General features: G+C 34.3%; 3 protein-coding genes and 1 non-coding gene across 8 annotated transcripts; 1 reads left to right on the top strand and 3 right to left on the bottom strand.

Annotated features, from left to right (window-relative positions):
- LOC106755764 (protein DETOXIFICATION 42) lies at positions 1 to 4,185 on the bottom strand. Of its 5 annotated transcripts, none has more exons than XM_022778420.1 (14): positions 4,080 to 4,185; positions 3,216 to 3,329; positions 2,724 to 2,845; positions 2,429 to 2,641; positions 2,171 to 2,334; positions 1,905 to 2,040; positions 1,715 to 1,811; positions 1,457 to 1,557; positions 1,082 to 1,245; positions 923 to 994; positions 726 to 842; positions 555 to 650; positions 263 to 384; positions 1 to 174 (listed from the first exon to the last, which is right to left on the bottom strand). In XM_022778420.1, exons 2-14 carry the CDS (start codon positions 3,290 to 3,292, stop codon positions 132 to 134), a joined length of 1,524 nt encoding a protein of 507 aa, XP_022634141.1. In that variant the 5' UTR covers positions 3,293 to 3,329; positions 4,080 to 4,185; the 3' UTR covers positions 1 to 131. The 5 variants fall into 5 exon arrangements, with proteins under 5 accessions (XP_022634141.1, XP_022634143.1, XP_022634140.1 ...); XM_022778422.1 differs by lacking the exon at positions 4,080 to 4,185 and adding an exon at positions 3,847 to 3,989; XM_022778419.1 differs by lacking the exon at positions 4,080 to 4,185 and adding an exon at positions 3,811 to 3,955.
- Positions 4,186 to 6,317: 2,132 nt separating this feature from the next.
- On the bottom strand, positions 6,318 to 9,714 carry LOC106756248 (dicarboxylate transporter 1, chloroplastic). Its single transcript, XM_014638587.2, has 3 exons — positions 8,383 to 9,714; positions 7,491 to 7,712; positions 6,318 to 6,998 (listed from the first exon to the last, which is right to left on the bottom strand). The coding sequence occupies exons 1-3, from the start codon at positions 9,478 to 9,480 to the stop codon at positions 6,636 to 6,638; spliced, it is 1,683 nt and encodes a 560-aa protein (XP_014494073.1). The 5' UTR covers positions 9,481 to 9,714; the 3' UTR covers positions 6,318 to 6,635.
- A 1,780-nt stretch (positions 9,715 to 11,494) lies between these two features.
- Positions 11,495 to 11,576, top strand: TRNAS-GCU. Its single transcript has one exon. It is a non-coding gene; the product is annotated as a tRNA-Ser (tRNA).
- A 2,579-nt stretch (positions 11,577 to 14,155) lies between these two features.
- On the bottom strand, positions 14,156 to 17,027 carry LOC106756249 (transcription factor MYB46). Its single transcript, XM_014638588.2, has 2 exons — positions 16,253 to 17,027; positions 14,156 to 15,288 (listed from the first exon to the last, which is right to left on the bottom strand). Exons 1-2 carry the CDS (start codon positions 16,531 to 16,533, stop codon positions 14,586 to 14,588), a joined length of 984 nt encoding a protein of 327 aa, XP_014494074.1. The 5' UTR covers positions 16,534 to 17,027; the 3' UTR covers positions 14,156 to 14,585.
- Between the last annotated feature and the right edge of the window lie 832 nt (positions 17,028 to 17,859).

Here is a 17,859-nt window from a genome sequence, read left to right as displayed (position 1 = left end):
ATAAAGAAGACAAGCTTTGCAAATGAAAGTAATTGCTTTTATGTTTCTCTTATTTGGTATATTTCTTTATGTTGTGCAGGTATTCTAAAGCACACTGAAATTATCAAAACTACGGGTTGATGGTGTCGCTGTTAGCTCCTAATCATCTTCCAGGGTCCTGATCCAGTTCCAATCCTGCGTCAACGTGATTCATCTTAATTCATCGATGTTCTAAGAATAGGAAAACCTTAAGAAGAAGAAGAAATCACAGGTGAATTATTACCTCAGAAGGCCCACAATTGCTCTAAGAGCCATATAGATGGTCAAAGCAATCCAAATTCCTATGAAACCACCAACAGATGATAAAAGAAGTAGACAAATTATGCTGAAAATTGCAACCACAACCTGTGAAAATGAAAAGATCGTAATGAGGAAAAAAATCAGCTTCTATTGTAGCGATTCTTTCGTTCATACCATACAATAATAATATGAAGCAGTTTCGAATATTGAGCCTGCATTGTAATAAGAAGTAGTGCATTATATAATCTATCATGACATGAAAGAAAAATACCCACCAAAGAAATGGCTGAATATGCAAAATCAGATGCCCCGAAGTTGATTCCATCAAATACAAAGGCCAAAGCGTTGAGGGGTTGAGTGGCTGCTACAAACTGATCAGGATAATCATTATGAACTGAGTTCCATTGGAGTTGAAAAAATGAGGTAGTGATTTGAGCATTAGTTACCGGGATCCCAATTCTGATGAGGTGAATGACATCAACATCTTTGGTAAATAGTTTAGCTCCAAAATGCAGTCCTGTTCCGAGAATGAACGCAAGAGCCAATCCCAGAACCAACCCCAGCTGCAGATAATTGCTTGTTACATTGCAACTAATCAATTTCTGGCAGAAAGATAGAGAAATGTTTTCACATTGTAAAGAACCTGTAATACTCGATATGCAGTTGCTTCGGCCTTCTCATAGTCCTTGTTTGCAAATGCACCTGCAAGAATTGCCTGAAAGAAGCATGATATTACCATACAAGTTATGAAGGTTTTGGTATGGAACATGCATGATTTATGGACAGTGTGGTTGTGTCTAACCTGTCCAGCAACAGCGAGACCATCAGCAAGAAGGGACACTGCTAACCAAATCTGCAAGCAGACTTGAAATGCAGCCATGGATGTTGGTCCCTTGCGTGCAGCTAATGATGCTGCCAGTGTCACACAGAATGTTACAGCAATTACTCTTACGAATAATAGGAAGCCTGGATGACAAAATTGAAACAGGAAAGTAGTGTCAAATGTCAAGGATCAGACACTGGGTAACCTTAATCCAAGGGAAACATTTAATAAAAGTGTCAACTTGAATGCAGAAGGAAAGATGAAGAGTCGGTTAGAAAGAAATCTTAGAAGCACCAAATAAATGCACATGGCATTCCCTTTTCAAGGCTTTGGTCTGGCAAAATAAATCCTTACCATTTTTAAGAAATCGATGAAATTGTAAATGCTTGATGCTTGGTGGTATAAGATCAACTTTCTGTATCAAGCTCCACAGGAGTATTAGTGAAATTAGGTACCTAAATTACCAGGTAATTAGAAAATAAGAGATGACTTATGCCAAAAGGAATACAAGAAAAATAAGAGACCAGGGTCATGATAATGGTGCAAAAAGATGTTTGCAGACTCATCCATATTTGAATGGCAGTTTAATCAGTGAAATGAAATAAGACTTACTGAGATATAACATGAGCAATAGCTGCACCACTGACCCCCAAGCGGAAAACAAATATGAATAAAGGATCAAGTGCTACATTGGTTATATCTCCTGCCACTAGACCACATCAGAGAAAGAGTCACTAGAATCAGATAACAACAGGATGTTGCTACACTCAAAATGTAACAATACAATTCTGTTAAGTCATACATGTGGCATATAAAGGCGTTTTAGTGTCTTTAAATCCTCGGAAGATTCCCTGCATTGCTAACGAGAGAAGAACTGCAGGAGCACCGAGGGACCTCAATATCAGGTATTTATGTGCATGGTTTAGCATAGGAGAGTCCTGCATAAATATTATGTACTAATTAGCAATCATCTATCATGCTGGTGCAAAACTGAAGGAGCATGTTGAAATATATGGCAACTGCTAAAAACTGCAAGAAACATTCTCAATATTTCAATGAAGCACTTACTGAGGTTGTTCCCATGAAGTTCAATAAAGGTTTTGCAGCAACTATGAGGAACATTGTTTGGATGATTCCAAGAATGCCACCGATTAGTAAGGCTGATGAAGCAGAAGGGATACGCCTTCTCTTATGTTCAAACTCAACTATATTACAGTCAATAGCAGTCAAATCTGAAAAAGGAAGGGTTTAAAATGTGCCATGTATAAAAACTTTTTTTCTTGGAATTTCAGTGCAGCAGTAAGATGTCACTCCAGAAGATGATACCTTTGTTAAGTGGTACTAGTTCTTTTATTTCAGCATCTATAATTGGACCTGCCTCCGACCTTTCATTCTTCTCTACTTGAGGACTGGCTCCAGAAAGGGAATCTTCCTCTGCCACAAAAGAGGTAGTGACACTGACAAGTGGGAATATTGCAATTCTTGATATTTGATTGAAGAGTGCTATGGCCACCCCTACAGCTGCAAGCTCCACTGGACCTGTAGATATGAACCAATAATATTCCACAATAGATAGCCATGTCTATGCTGAGCTCAAAGCTGGTAAAGTAGCAGAAAATACCTATTTGACCAATAAATGCTGTGTCAACCAGTGAAGCAATAGGATCAGCTATAAAAGCCATTGCTGAAGGCAATGCAATTGATAATATTTCACAACCAAGATTGTCAAATTTGAAAACTAATCTGCATTGAGATGAAAATCAGAAACTTCATCAGAATTAGGAGTGTAACAGAACAGCTATTTAGAATGAAAAACTAAAATCAAGTCTTTCAAGAACGAACCACTCGGTACATACCATGAAACTAATGTCTGTCAAGTTTAATGAACAAACTAAACATTTTGGATTTTGCTAGAAAACAAAAGAAGATATTTTGCTTGTACGTAAGGGGAATATACATTTTCCCACCATTAATAATAATTTATGTATCTAAAAATGGTCATTCCATTCGTCTAGATTTTCTAAATCAAGGTACATAAATTGATTTGAACTGCAAGAGAACTTATCAAAAAGAGTATCTCAATATACTAATTTGAAATGGTATTAAATCCTACCTAGCATCTTTAAAGAAGCTGAAAATTGGAGCTCTCCTCTCAGTTTCTGCTGCATAAACGCCATCTTTGTCAGCCATCTTATCTAGGACGCCAGACGTGCTTCTCAGGAAATCACTGAACAAAAGTAACAGAGAAATTCAAGTCATAAAAAAGATACATGATAAGCACTAATGTGTAGAAATGCACTATCATTTTAGTTTTCTGGTGTGGATTGCTTGTTGTGATGTAAGAATTAAGGTGGTTTCTCCATAGCAAAACGCTTTAAAAAGAGAAGTGTTACCTATGTCACTCACTTTCAGAGGAAGTTCAAAGGAAACTTCCTCTGAAACAGCTTTAAACTGTGAAACCTTAGAGTGAAAGCAATTGCCTTTCAGATTCTATTTGCTAAAACAACATCAATGTTATCTTTGAAATCTATGCTCCCATCATTAACTCCACAACAAAGGCTATAGAGTATCTAGCATGCCCCATGCACACATTATATCACAACAGAGTTTTGATGCGAACATGAGCAAGAAGAGTAGGAGAAGAAGAAAAGAGAAAGAACTTCCAGAAGAGAACAAAAACTTTTGATTTGCATAGGTGGCAGTAATACCAAAGATAGATCAAAACCGCATAAGAAAATCACTACCCTTTTGAGGGAAAAAAACGAAAGAGAGAGGACAGTGACACCCACGTTCCACAGCAAAAGGCTTCCTTGATTGTTTTACTTTTGGTATCTAGAAAGTTTAGACTGAGAGAGAAAACGCAGACACACCCTTTTATACTGTTAGAAGGAATCACTGATCTGAACAAAGATTTAGAAGGAAATTCACTTATTACTTGGTAGAAATGAGAAAATCCAAGAACCAAACTTAACACAACCTGACACTCCTCTGTTGAACTTCCGTGATGCTATCTTGGATCTATGTGTAAGTGCATTACGTCTGCTTTCACAATTCTCTTTGTTTTCTTCTTATTGCCAACTTGCTGCTAACACCAAATTTTGTGCTGTTTGTTCGTCATCATGAAAGGTGTCAATTAGTAACTCGTAAAGCTTCAAGAAACTGATCATGGTTGATATAAAACTTAGGAGATTAAAGGTGCGAAATTTGATTATCTGTCCATATATGTTGGATTCATCGAAGATAGTTTTCAAATATCAAGTTAAATGCACAGTGAAAGAGAATGCCAAATAATACATTAGATGGAGAAGAATAAAATTTCCAGAAATAGAAAAATTAAAGTTATTGTTTGAATACTTGAAAAATGAATTTGATTTTATGAATAGGTTATCTAAAATGCAGCAGGTCATGGAGAATATGAAAAATTACAATTATTTAGTGTGTGTAGGCAAGTGAATTTCAACAAATTTAGTGTATTATTATTAGAAATTTAATGATGACAAGATGATAATGACTTTTATCAACTTTTTGTTAGTTTTTTGTTTTACTTAGTAAAGTTTGGCACATTGAGAATTTGTTTCTTCTTGTTTACATTCATTGCATTATTTGTTCAGGTATAATTGTTTTCTATTGCTTGTTTATTGAAGCTTTTTTCTACTTTAAGCTATTATGTGAAAAATTTGTTTCTTAGAATGTAAACTAGTTGATTTATTGAGATTTATTGTTGTTTTTGAAATTATAAATTATTTTTATATCATCTTCATTTCGCTTAAATTGAAATTTTTAAAATTATTAATCTAAATAAAAATAGGTTGTAATTTATATTTATTTCATTTAATAATGGAATTGAAAATCCAATTTTCACTATAGATAGGCATTAACAGTTTTTAAATTACTTTTTCATTAATTCTCTTACTTAAAAAGTTAAATGCATTTTACTATATATTTTTAAGGTATTCAATACGATTGTTTTTTATTTAATCCTTATTTTATTTATATAAAAAATTATAATAAAAGTATATTAAGAGCATATTTAAAATGATCATAACAATCCAAAAGGGAAATAATTACTCTTACATGCCAACCAATTAGTACAATCTGTTTAAAATACCTAATGTTAATCAATAGTTTAATTAAAAGGAAAGTTTAAATATTAATTTAGTTTTTATTTTTGTCTATTTTATTCAATTTAATCCTTATTGCAATGTTTAATCAAGTTTCAATTTTGTTCAATTTAGTAACTTTTATTAACATCATCTATATAATTAACTATAGATTGTATAGACTCATTACTATTATGTGATATTTCACCTTCTTCGTCAGGCTCGTCTATCATCATTTTCCTTACCTTCATCATCAAAACTCCTTTATAACTTCCATAATTTTCATACATATATTTTAATTTTTTGTTTTGCTCCTTAGTTTTAACAGCTTTGAGATTGTACATTTAAGACGAAAGAGAAGAAATTGGAGAAAAAGCTAGAAATCCTAAAAGCACAATAAATGTGCAAATTCTGCTTAGGAAGAATCAGTTTCTCTAAATCACTTATAATCCCAATATTCTAATAATTCAGTTAGTATAGTTCATCCTACCAAATTGTCCATCCTCGTCAGCTGATCAACCTGGCCAATCATCTATTTGTGTGAAACAAATATAAGCATAATTCGTGGTTCCATCTGGCTGATACAATGGAAGCAAACACAACATAAATGTAATAACAACCTTTCTTTCTATAAAAATTAAATTTTCAACTTCTTAAGTTTGATCTCTATGGTTAAAAAAAAATGCTTTTATACTGAAAAAAGAAGAAAAAAGAACTAAAGTTCCTTGAACATTTTCAAATATTATATTCACGCAAGTATCAGTTTTAAGGATTGTAACAGGTAATAAAGTTTTTTTTTTTGTAAGGATTGTAACAGGTAATAAAGTTCTTTTTTTTGTGTATCTTATCATTAGGACAAAACCAAAATAAGGCAAGTTTTTTTTTAATCTTTATTAGGAAAATTAATTTTACATAAAAAAAAAGGCATTTGTCGAAATTTTATTTGATCCAATTCAACTTTTTCTCAAAAGCAGTGAAATTCAAATTTAATTGAATTAGACTGTCAGATGTTTCGACCCAGTAAACGATGAATATTTCTTTTTACAACTTCAAAAAATTTGAGCATCTTCCATTCATTCTCAAAATCGAAATTATTATTAACCGGCCCAGTGAGAGAATGCATAAAAAATTTAATTATTTATGGGAAAACACATTCAATGCATACAACTACAACATATCCTGAATGGCAGGATGTCCTTACACTTCAGAAATGAAATAAAATGTTCTACCCGGGTCTAAAATGACCAACTGTATTCATGTCTCACCTAAATCTCCATCAAAACCTCCCAAAAAGATTATTTTAGAAAGAATGAAAAAAAAAGAAAGATTAGCAGTTTGCTTCAACTGCCCATAATAAGGAGGATTAATACATGAACGTATACAAAATTCTTGGATTAGAAATTCTGTGTAGGCAAAATTATATAGTACGCCTCTTACCATAAGCCAATGAATTTCCACCAAACCCCTCCAAGTCCAAGCCAGATTATAATGTTAACAATACTAATGAGGAATCCATAACCCCACCATTTAGCAAGGGGAACATAGTTGGCACCGAAAAACACCGGAGCTGATCCAATTCCGTAATGAGTAAGGCCACCCATAAGGTTGGAGAGGAAGGACAGCACTATGGCTCCGAAGAATGGCGGAGTCCCCAGAGCAGTGGAAACAGACAAAAATGCAGTAAACATGGCGCCAATATGAGCAGCTCCACTTGCAAAGAAGTAATGAGAGTAAAAGTAGAGAAGAACTAGAATCCCAAAAGATAGTTGCCATGATAGACCCAATCCACCAACAAACTGTATAAATAAAGGCATCAGTAAATCATTTCATTAAAATAGTCAAGATAATAAATAATTGTAATGCATGTTCTCTTTTGTTGAGCCTTTGACTATGAAGGTATGTTAATAAACTGAGAAATTGGAACAAAGCAGAGGAATGAAACAGGATGCACGATGATGAAGACTTCATTCCAGGATATTAGACAAGCAAACTGATCAGTCATAATATCCTAGAGGCAAGTATGTCCAATTGGTGGGAAGCTTGATAAACTACAGCATATTTCAAAACACTAAAAATGTTCATGTGTTTTTTAGGTTTGGTGGAACAACTAAAACAATTCAGTAATGACAAATGAAACTAACTGTTTAATAGATTCACAATTTCACATAAAAAAGAACAAGATAAAAAAAGTAGCAAAAATAACTGAAAACAATCATCAATAACGGCATAAGTTATGTTAATTGAATACTAGCTAGCAGAGTAAAGAGACAAGAAAATGAAAAAAATACCTTGACTACCGTTTGACTGAACCAAGAAATGAGGCCATATTTGTTCAAATACCCAGCCATTGCTATGAGGGCAGCAAACCATGTGAGAGTATCCCAGGCAACTCCTTCCCCTAAGCACTCCTTCCATGTAACAACCCCTGTGACAAGAAGTACAGATAATCCAAGAATTGCAGCAGATACAGCATCAACATTAAGAAGTCCTCCAAATACCCAAAGTCCTACCTGGCAAGTGAGAAGTAAAAAGTTAATAAACAACCAAATATTCTTAGACGTCTAAAGCACCGTGTTAAGTACTCACGTTATCAAGCCACAAGACATACAACAATACAACTACAAAATGATTACTTTCACATACTAATAAGGTGCAAGCTTCTGTGAAACTCGCAAATAAACAAAATTAAAGATGGAATGACTAGTAAACAAATAAGCAAAAGTTAGCAGGCGAGTGAAGAAATGAATTCGTTGGGGCCAACTGTGCATTCAAATACAGTTCTCCAAGAAGAGAATAATAATGCGCAATCACATTTTAAAAACTAAATTTGAAATAATGCGCAATCACATTTCAAAGACTTAGCTCCTAATGTGCAAAATAACAGAGTTCCTAATGCCGTCAAAGTAATCCACAAACTTAGCTCCAAATTAGTTGATTAAATTTCACCACCCTATTGCACAATGCATGTTAAGTGTAGTGTTTAGTATACACAAACAACATAAAGATTGACCTATGCCATCAAGAAAACCATCATTTTTAAAAATATCACTCTTTTAACTTCATATCTCAAGTTCAATTTAGTCCTAACTACAATATCATTCCCACATGTTACATTCTACAAAACACTACTTAGAACACCAAATGAAGCTAAACTATGCAAATCAAAACTCATTAGATTACCGTGAGAAACAAGGTAGCAGTCATGATCTTCTCATTGGTTGTCATGGGCCCCATTTTCTCCAACTTCTCTCTCGCAAGCTTAGGAGCATCAGGACTACTCTTCAGAGTCGGAGGGTATATTACGTACAAAATCAACGGAACCAACACCAACGACACCAAGCCAGGGACAATTGCAGCTTTGGCCCAGTCCAACCACCCAATGGTCTGGTTAATGGAATTTTGCGTCAGCGTCGCGCAGAGCGGATTCGCCGCCATCGCCGTTAGAAACATCGCCGACGTAATCACCGAAGTCTGAAAGCACGTGAGCGTGAGCCACGCCCCCAATCTGTTCTCCGTCCCGTCGCCAGCGTTGCTCCCGCACGCCACGCACAGCGACTTTACGAGAGGGAGGAATATCCCGCCGGCCCTCGCCGATACTGAGGGGATCGCCGGCGCCAGCAGCGCCTCGCTGAAGACAAGGCTGTAACCTAACCCGAGCGAGGAGCTGCCGAAGAGCTTCACGAACTGGTACGCAACGCGGTTCCCGAGGCCAGTTTTAATGAATCCCTTGGCGAAGAAGAAGGCGAGTGCGATGAGCCAGGGGATCGGGTCCCCGAAGCCGGAGAACGCGGCGGCGAACGTTAGGGTTTTGGTGAGAACGGAAACGCCCAAACCTAATATCGCAACCGCGCCGAGGGGCAGCGGTTGGGTTATAATGCCGACGATTGTGCCTAAGAAGATCGCGAGCAATTGCCACGCGTTACGGTTTACGCCCGCGGGAACTGGTGTGAACCAGAGGATCACTCCCGTGGCGATAGAGGCCAATAGGGGTTTTATTGCGGCACCTTGCCATGGCTGAACCGGCGCCGGTGCCGGTGCCGGCGCCGGAGTGATGGAGGCTGCGGTAGCTCTAACAGTGAGAGAAGAGTGCTTGCGAGTGAGAGCGAGGTTCGTTTTTCTAAGTGAGAAATTTGGGAAGGAAGAAATCGAAGTGCTGAGGTTTGGTTTGAGTGAGGAACGTGGAAGGGAGGTCAGACGGTTGGGTTTGATGGCGGCGGCGGTGGTGTTGCGGCGGAGGCGGAGAGAGGGGAGGGTGGTGGTGAGTGCTAAAGAGGCCATGACGGTGGGAGTGGGATCTTGTGAGGTGGCGGTGGTGGAGCTTAATAGAACGGCAACATGTGATGTGATTGGGAGGGGTTTGATTATGAGGCGTTGGATTCGAAACGGACGGTGGAGATTGAAAGTGGAATATGCGGCTTTGTTTGTTGGTGAGAAATTGGTGGCTTGGGTAGGTTTTAGCTTTGTGATTGACGTCTGAGATGTCGATGTCTCCGCCACACGAAAGAACGAGGGAAAATAATGAGATCAGATCTTGTTTTGTTCAATAGTGTGCGAAGATTCCCACGGCGGAGCAGAAGGACACGTGGCGACAGGTGAATGGGTGTGTTACCACGTCAGATTGTCTCTTTTGGTGAGGTGGAATGGATGAACACGTGGCGATGGAGACATGCGTGCATGAAAAAGAAGACGAAGATATAATGTTTTGGGCTTTTGGAACGTCCAAAAGGCCACAAACTTCTAAAGAAACAGAAAACCCAACTTTCAAAGGTCACTTCTACTGCAATGCATGTAACTTCTTTCTTTTTATGTAAAATATTTATTTTGTTTTTTCTATTTTCAGTTAGATATAGTATTTCATGTATACAATTTCAAATGAATAAATTCTATTTTAAACAAAAATTTAATTTAATAATTTTTTTGTATGTTATTTTAAGTAATAACTTCTTCAATTTGAAAATAGAATGACTAAAATTAAAAATTTATTAAAATACAATTTCTTTTTGTTGATAAATGATGAATTTCTTTTTGTAGCCGGAAGAAAAGACTGTGTGATAAATATAAAAAAAAAAAATAGAAAGACTGTGATATGCATTGAAATTAAAAATCATGTGATATTAAATATATCGTTGTCAGTGTTTTTTTCTTCTTCTATTGTTTATTCTTCAAAACAAACGTCAACATTATTCTTTAGATCTTTCTGTTTTGATCATTTTAAAGAAATGGAATAATGGATGATTTTATCTAAATAACAACCTAATAGAATGTGGTGAAAAATTCACAAGAATGTGAACCTTTGAAAGCAAAAATGATAATTAATAGATTTCAAATAAGATGTTGTGTGTTGTTTTCATTTTTTGGGCGCTTTCTCTCTATGCAAACATTTTAAAATGATTTCCTGTTTTATGGGTTCAATACGATAAGCCCAAAACCATGTTTTAAGTTAGGCTACATTAAAAATTAAAAATTAAAAATTTTCAAATTTATTAAATTTATGGTTTGATTTTTTTCTATAGCTTTCCCATAATAGGTCTCATGTCATGTTTTCCATATATATATATTTTTTTTTATATTAATCTTACTTATGGTTAAATATGATAAATAAGTTTGTGATATAGTTTGTGAAAAGACTACACATCGTAAAAAAGCAATGACCACTAACCAGCATGTGGTCACGACCACTCCAATAAGGCAATGACATTACATCCTTTTAAACTTAAAGTTGGAGCTTCACCATTAAATCAGCATAAAATGGACCATCTACACCTTAAAAAATGTTGAAATTAATTACAATAAAATTTTGATAATTGATCGCATTAGTAATATATTGAAGGAGGAATGATAGCTACCTACTTAATCCTTCATAATATTCCAATCTTTGGATATTTATTTGAAGACGACAATGAAGAATGATGAGAAAGCAATATGAAAACTAAATGGGAATGTGCATACAAAATAAACATGTCATTCTCATAATAATGAAACCATGCATTATTGAACTTCGTAGACCCACTCACTCACAATATAGACCCAGAGCTTCTTTTCTTTTTGCCTCTAGCAATCTCGGAAAAATTAAGTTTAAGACCATAAACAATTTCAATTTTTCCACATATTATATAAATGTTTTCACGAGAGAAGAAACTCGCGTGCCCTTTTTAATTTTATAACAATTTCCATTACGATATCTTTTTAGTAAACAAATTAAAAAATCCAATCAATATTATTGTTTTATTTATAATGTTTCTGCTGGGTTTATAGTTATAAATATATTTAAATTGAGTCAGATTTCAACGTAGTCGCTTTGGCCGAGTGGTTAAGGCGTGTGCCTGCTAAGTACATGGGGTTTCCCCGCGAGAGTTCGAATCTCTCAGGCGACGTCGTTTTCTAATTTTTTATATTACTATTTTTGAGAGAAGTTTTATCCTTTATATTTTTCGTATATATTAATGGGTTTCAAATTACAATGTTGATGTTTCAAAATTCTCGAACACAATAATAGCCCACTTATTAAGGGCCCATTTATAAGCAACGTAGCCTCCATCATCGACATTCATTGGACAATAATAGCAGCATTTGTTTTTTTCTGTAGAATTTCATCACCTGCCTAAATACATATGATGTAACATTTTCAATAAAAGTTATTAAACCATTACTTTTTGGGCACAAGAATTCTACAATGTGCCATAAAAATTACTTCAACAAGTTTTTATTCAATAATTCTTTGTATACATTAAATTTTTGTAATACTATTTTGGCATAGTAAATAATATAGTTTTTGTCAGTCTTATGAAAATAATTTAGTATAATAGTTTTTCATTTTTTAGTTAATAGATAAAGTTGGCCTCAAACTCAGGGAAAAGGTTGAAAATTGGGACTTTTGATTTTTGTTTGTGCTAATATAATTGACTAAAGTTGGTTGAAAACAATGTCACGTTACCAAACCTTAATATGCAGCAATTAAATGAAAAAGGTAATGATTAATGCTACATTATACATTCTGGCCATCGAATGTGTCTGGAGACGTCACATCGACACTAACATAATTCTAATGCAATAATTACAGTGCAAATTTAGAAAGTAATGCTACATCTTACCAATTTTTTTTAATATTTTATAAACTATACTAATTAAAAAAATTACCTATAACTTCTAACACCACTTAAACATGTAATATTTATGTATGCGTAGATATATTAATTAGTCCTATTATATAAGGATTAATTATTCAAAATCTTAAGGTAATAACATAATAGATTTTTTATTTTTTATGAAATGTATTTTTCTATTTCTATTTAAAATGAGATTTAGATTCAAATTTCGAACAAAAATAACACAACTTGATAAATATTAAATATGTATACTTTTACAAAAATGTTATGTATATATAATAAAAACTATAATATGTTATTTTGTTGGAATTATTCTGTCATCTGAACTTAGCGTGTTTGTTGAGAAAATCTGTAGGAAGTTCAGTTTGGATGACCGAAATTCTTTTATTTATTTTTGTATGTTTTGGGTCATGTATAAGGATTGAAGCATCTTATGTGTTTTTTATATTCTATTCTTTTCTATTGAAAGAATGTAATTATTGTATTAAAAGAAGCTTGGATGACAATATTTTTTTAAGTCCTAGAACTCGTGATATATTAGTTGTTTATATGCAATCAACTAATGAGATAATTAATATTATATATATATATATATATTTTATTTTTTTTCTGTTATCTATTTTCTTTTCTTTTTTTTACCTTTTTGTATCAATTATTGAGATATTCCTGAAAAAACCTTCTTGATTGCAAATATCTTTCATTACATTCAGGTTTGTCTTTATCAAAGTTTAAATATCTATCACAACACCTTTATCTATAATAGAGTTAAATTTCACTCTTCAACTATATTTTTATTTATAAGATTCCTCCTTCAACCCTCTTTTATTCCTAATATCTTATAGAATTCTCTTTATTTCGTATATACTTAAATATAGTCGAAGTTTTCAAGCTACTAACTCCTCTTTAACCATCATCACTCTCAGTTTTGTATATTTATTTATTGTTATTTTAATTATAAATATTATTTATAGTGATTGCATTAGGCTTTTCAATAAAAAAAAAAAAAGTTAAAAAAAAGAGTAAACTTTAAATTGATCTTTTGTCTAATACGAAACTTCCAACATGCTAGCTAGTAGCTATATTATTTACATATAATGTTAAAACTTATTCTATGCGAATGGTATCCAAATGGATTCATTATATGATGTAAAATGCATAAAAATACCTTTTTTAAGTAAAAAAATTGAATATTACATCAGGATAAGAGCATTTTCTTATTCCTATGACGTGAAGTAGCAGAGGCTAAGGTTTGATTTCGTAAATTTCTGGGTTAATAAAATATACAGACCAATTAGGTTTATTTACCATAGCAGCCTTAGTTCGTTATGATGATTGATTTTGATTGTGTTTGCAGGTTAAAATAATTATGAAACACACGTGATAATGTTCATATTCCAATTGGAAATGATATCGTAAGCCACTCTCCTTCGCTATATTCTCGTCGGTAAACCAACTTGTCATCTCAAATTAAGTTGCTTTAATTTCACTTCACCACACACAATACCAAAATTCTCCTTCCACTGATTACTTCCCATCTTCAAAAGTTGAAAACCAAACCTCCACTTATAATTACTGTTTGAATTCAACGGCTTATTAGATCAAACCAACTTTCCTACTATGATATCATGAAAATAATTCTGACTAAGTACCCATTAACCATCATTCATTCATCAACAAAATCTGATGGGTTCTCTGCAAAATTCTATCAGAATCATTCCTCATTCTGATCTTAATGACATTAAATAGTTATGATCATTGTGTGTGTGTATATCAGTGTGTTATTCTGTGCTATAAACATATCAAGAATAATGTGGTTTGCTAGAACCAACATGCAGCTATCAGTAAACAATATATAAGTATTATTATCCACTCAATATTTGAACAGAAAAATAATGTTGTACAATCTATTCACATCTAATTCACAAGTATAACATATTATTATTGTAAATAACTACAATGGCTTCCCCGGATAAAAGTGACCTCATCAATGCCATCAAGATGACGAGTAATTTAATTACACATGATCACCAATCCTGCAGATATACATGATTTACTTTTATTTTTTGACCTAAGTACCTTGTTAATCAGTGAATTTGCTCCCCCGGTATAATGGCAAAAGTACTAATTACAAGGTTTTTAGGAGATCACCAAGCTTATCTAATATGAATGGACATATATGTTTATATATATATATGGAGGTGCTGATTCCAATGATGACTAGCTAGCAGCAGCCAATGGGATCCTCAGAAGACTTTGAAAAAGGGAAAGAGAGAGCGCTTATTGGATATTGGAAAAATCAAGAAAGGGAAAGGATGAAACATCGTTCATCAACTCCTCCAAGTCCCACTCTCCCATGGTTAACTCTTGTTGAAATAAATTCTCCACTCCAGCCCTATTTTCAGTTCTCTTGTTGCTGCAGTTATTAAGGATGATGCTGTTTATGTCATCAAAGTAACTATTGTTAGTATCTGTGTTGCAGGTGCTCTCCACTTTCAGGTTATGGTCAGAAGTAGTGCTAACACTCTCTAGAGGAGGAACATACATATCCCCTTCTGCCCCAATATTTACACTCCCAAATACTCCTCCATTTTCCAAATAAAAACCTTTGTGATCAACTCCACTTTGCGTTGAGAAGCATGGCCCTGTAGCATTGAAGAATCCACCAGAAACTGGCACGTTTAGTCCATGATCTAGCATAGGCAACCTGTCAATAATGGAATTGAGAACTGTGGCATGCATGGATGGTGATGGAGATGATGATGAATTGAACATAGGCATAAAATCAGCATGCTGATCTTGATGGGTATTAGTAGTAAACCCTGCCATGTTAAGGTCTTTGTTAGGCTCATATGAGGAGTCGCTTCCATTTGGTGAGGTGTTGGATGACATGTTCTTCAGTCTTTTCTTTATTGTTGAATTCCAAAAATTCTTAATTTCATTGTCAGTTCTTCCAGGCAAGCGCGCCGCTATTTGAGACCATCTTTAAAAAGTGGAACAAAAATGAATGTTTGTCAGGTTAATACATGGCACAAACTAATTGTGTTTGGTGGCTGTGTCCATATTAAAAACAGTGCATGCTTTCATGGAGGCTAATGTATATGTAGTTTTTTGTTAAGTTGATTCAAATTATAGAGTGCCTTCAACTCGAAGTCCAAATATAGATTTATGTTATTTTCATATGTCCTTTTGTCATCTACAAGAAGCCGCCTAGACTTATAAATATGTATATATATTATATTTATGCATGTATTTTTTAACTTTGATTATTGGTGCCATTTCTTAGACAAGGGGAAGTAGATTTTGGCAACCAAAGACTTAATGAAACCATTTTAAAATCTTGTCGATCTTATTGTAAAGGTTAGGTATCTTAGAATTGCTACTGTTTCAAATAGTAAGTTTGGAATGGTATGTATGCATATGTGTGAACTTTCTTGCATACTTTTAGATACAGCCTAAAGGCATTCTTTTTTATAGGAGATTTTGGCACATGGCATTTGATAATTCTTCATAAATTTTCATTTATATTGACCCCATCCAATGGCTGCACGAAGTAAATCATTTTGAAACATTAATCATGTCTCTATCTTTCTTTCCACCTTTCCAATAAAGACAATATAGCTAAAGTTAGAAGGAAGGATAGTGGGTGTAACATGTCAAACACACAAGTTTGATTTTTCTTGATAAATATTTGAGATGTATGCGTACATACACACGCTGGTATAAGTATGTTTGGATTCAGAAATACATAATACACGTACAAAAGTACCACAGAAGTTCTTTAAGATCATATATATAGAATGAAGTTTAAAATGCATTATGACATATTTTAGTTAATAACAGCACTTTGGTAATTCTAATGGTATATACTTTGGTGAGTTGAAATTAAACATGGTAATAGTTTTTGAGAGAGAAGATGCATAGAAAAGAAGGAAGAGTAGGTGAACCTGTTTCCGAGAAGGGAATGCAAATGGACGATGAGTTCCTCTTCTTGTGGAGAGAATGCACCTCGTTTGAGATCAGGCCTCAAGTAATTGATCCATCGAAGGCGACAACTTTTGCCACACCTTTGAAGACCAGCATTTCTGGCTACATCGCTCCAACAACCTTGTCCACTGTTTAGCATGTAGTTCATGAGCTTGTCATCTTCTTCAGGTGACCACAACCCCTTTCGAAGCTTGTTATTAATGTTGGAGTTGTTTTTTGCAGACAGCTCGGGCTTCCTCATTGTGCACTACTGTATGATCCCGACCCCAGAAGCAGTGTTCCACTGATGACCAATTTGCTCTCCAACGGGTGTGATGTAAGATAAGAGAAGGATTTATAGAGAGAGAAAGATAACAAAGAAGCTTCATAGGGTGGGAATGATGATGATAATGATGGTGATGGTTGTGGGGTTTGCTTACAAAATAGGGAAGAGTCAGAGAGAGAGAGAGAGAGAGAGAGAGAGAGAGAGAGAGAGAGAGAGAGAGAATTGGTTGATGAGTCTAGTAGAAAACGGTTTGGAGAGGGACATGAGAGATTGAGAAAGATGGTGTCTTCTTGTCTTTGACTCCATGGCCTTGTCTTTTCTTTTCTAATTTTTTCTTCACTCAGAAGGGAGTCATCATACGTGAACCATAGGATGCCACACACACATACGCACCAAAATATAAATGAATAAACAAAAAATGTAGATACAAGAAAGTTTGTTTTATAACCAAGCCAAGATATTTGCTTCCACTTCACATAATCTCTTCCTCTCTACCCCCACACGTGTTCTTGAAGATATTATAAAACTAAGGTTTATATATGACGGCACATCCTGGGAAAAATAATCTATCTAAGTTATATTTTTAATTACTTTTTCTGCATAACATCCACATGCCTAAGTTTCATTATTACATAAAAAGAAGTAAAACAGACTCAATATATATGTACGAATATATATTATATACGCTTTTGAACATTCGTGAAAAGCGACGAAGGAAGAATTTTTAAGTCTCTTCCTCTTTCTCTCTCTCTCTCTCTCTTACCCGTTTCCCTATATAGTATTGTTAAATCAACACATCTTGTATAAAAGAACACTGGATGTACGCTAAGATCAGAATGAGTCCATGATAATCAGCTGATGAGGGAAGGTTTTATCAGTGCCGTTTGATGTTCTGATAGAAGTGACTTTGATCTTAATTGATTTTAAGCCAATACTATGTAGCTGTTACTTTCACCAACCAAATAGAAATAAAGATTCGTTAATAATATGTTTAATTATATTGTTTATAAACTTCCTAGCAAGGGACCCAATGACAATTAGTTGGCCACAAGCCACTAAAAATTGAGTTTCATTCTTGCATAATACACTATTGAAAGAAAATGAAAATCTTATCAGATTAAGAGGTAGTAAAAGTGCTTCAAAATTTCATGGTAGACTAAAAATTTCTTATTATAAAAGCTACTTCAAAAAATTCATGTCAAGGTATTGTCCAAGTATATGGCTGCGGAATGGTTAAGAGGGTTACTATTTTTGCAGAGAAATGCTGACTTTGATTAATAGTAAATGAAAAGATGGAGATTA

Source organism: Vigna radiata, chromosome 2 (genome assembly GCF_000741045.1).
Source record: "Vigna radiata var. radiata cultivar VC1973A chromosome 2, Vradiata_ver6, whole genome shotgun sequence".
Classification (NCBI taxonomy): Eukaryota; Viridiplantae; Streptophyta; class Magnoliopsida; order Fabales; family Fabaceae; genus Vigna; species Vigna radiata.
This window is presented reverse-complemented; position numbering and strand designations above follow the sequence as displayed.

Bases quoted from the DNA above. Each gene is read 5' to 3' on its own strand.
- LOC106755764 (XM_022778420.1), bottom strand. From the start codon at position 3,292: ATGGCTGACAAAGATGGCGTTTATGCAGCAGAAACTGAGAGGAGAGCT. The intron at 2,846-3,215 runs GTAGGATTTAAT...ATCTCAATGCAG, and splicing joins AGCTTCTTTAAAGATGCTAG to ATTAGTTTTCAAATTTGACA. The intron at 2,642-2,723 runs GTATTTTCTGCT...TCATATCTACAG, and splicing joins AGCATTTATTGGTCAAATAG to GTCCAGTGGAGCTTGCAGCT.
- LOC106756248 (XM_014638587.2), bottom strand. From the start codon at position 9,480: ATGGCCTCTTTAGCACTCACCACCACCCTCCCCTCTCTCCGCCTCCGC. The intron at 7,713-8,382 runs GTAATCTAATGA...CTCACTTGCCAG, and splicing joins CTGCTACCTTGTTTCTCACG to GTAGGACTTTGGGTATTTGG. The intron at 6,999-7,490 runs GTATTTTTTTCA...TTATTTATACAG, and splicing joins TCAGTCAAACGGTAGTCAAG to TTTGTTGGTGGATTGGGTCT.
- LOC106756249 (XM_014638588.2), bottom strand. From the start codon at position 16,533: ATGAGGAAGCCCGAGCTGTCTGCAAAAAACAACTCCAACATTAATAAC. The intron at 15,289-16,252 runs GTTCACCTACTC...CACTTTTTAAAG, and splicing joins CATTCCCTTCTCGGAAACAG to ATGGTCTCAAATAGCGGCGC.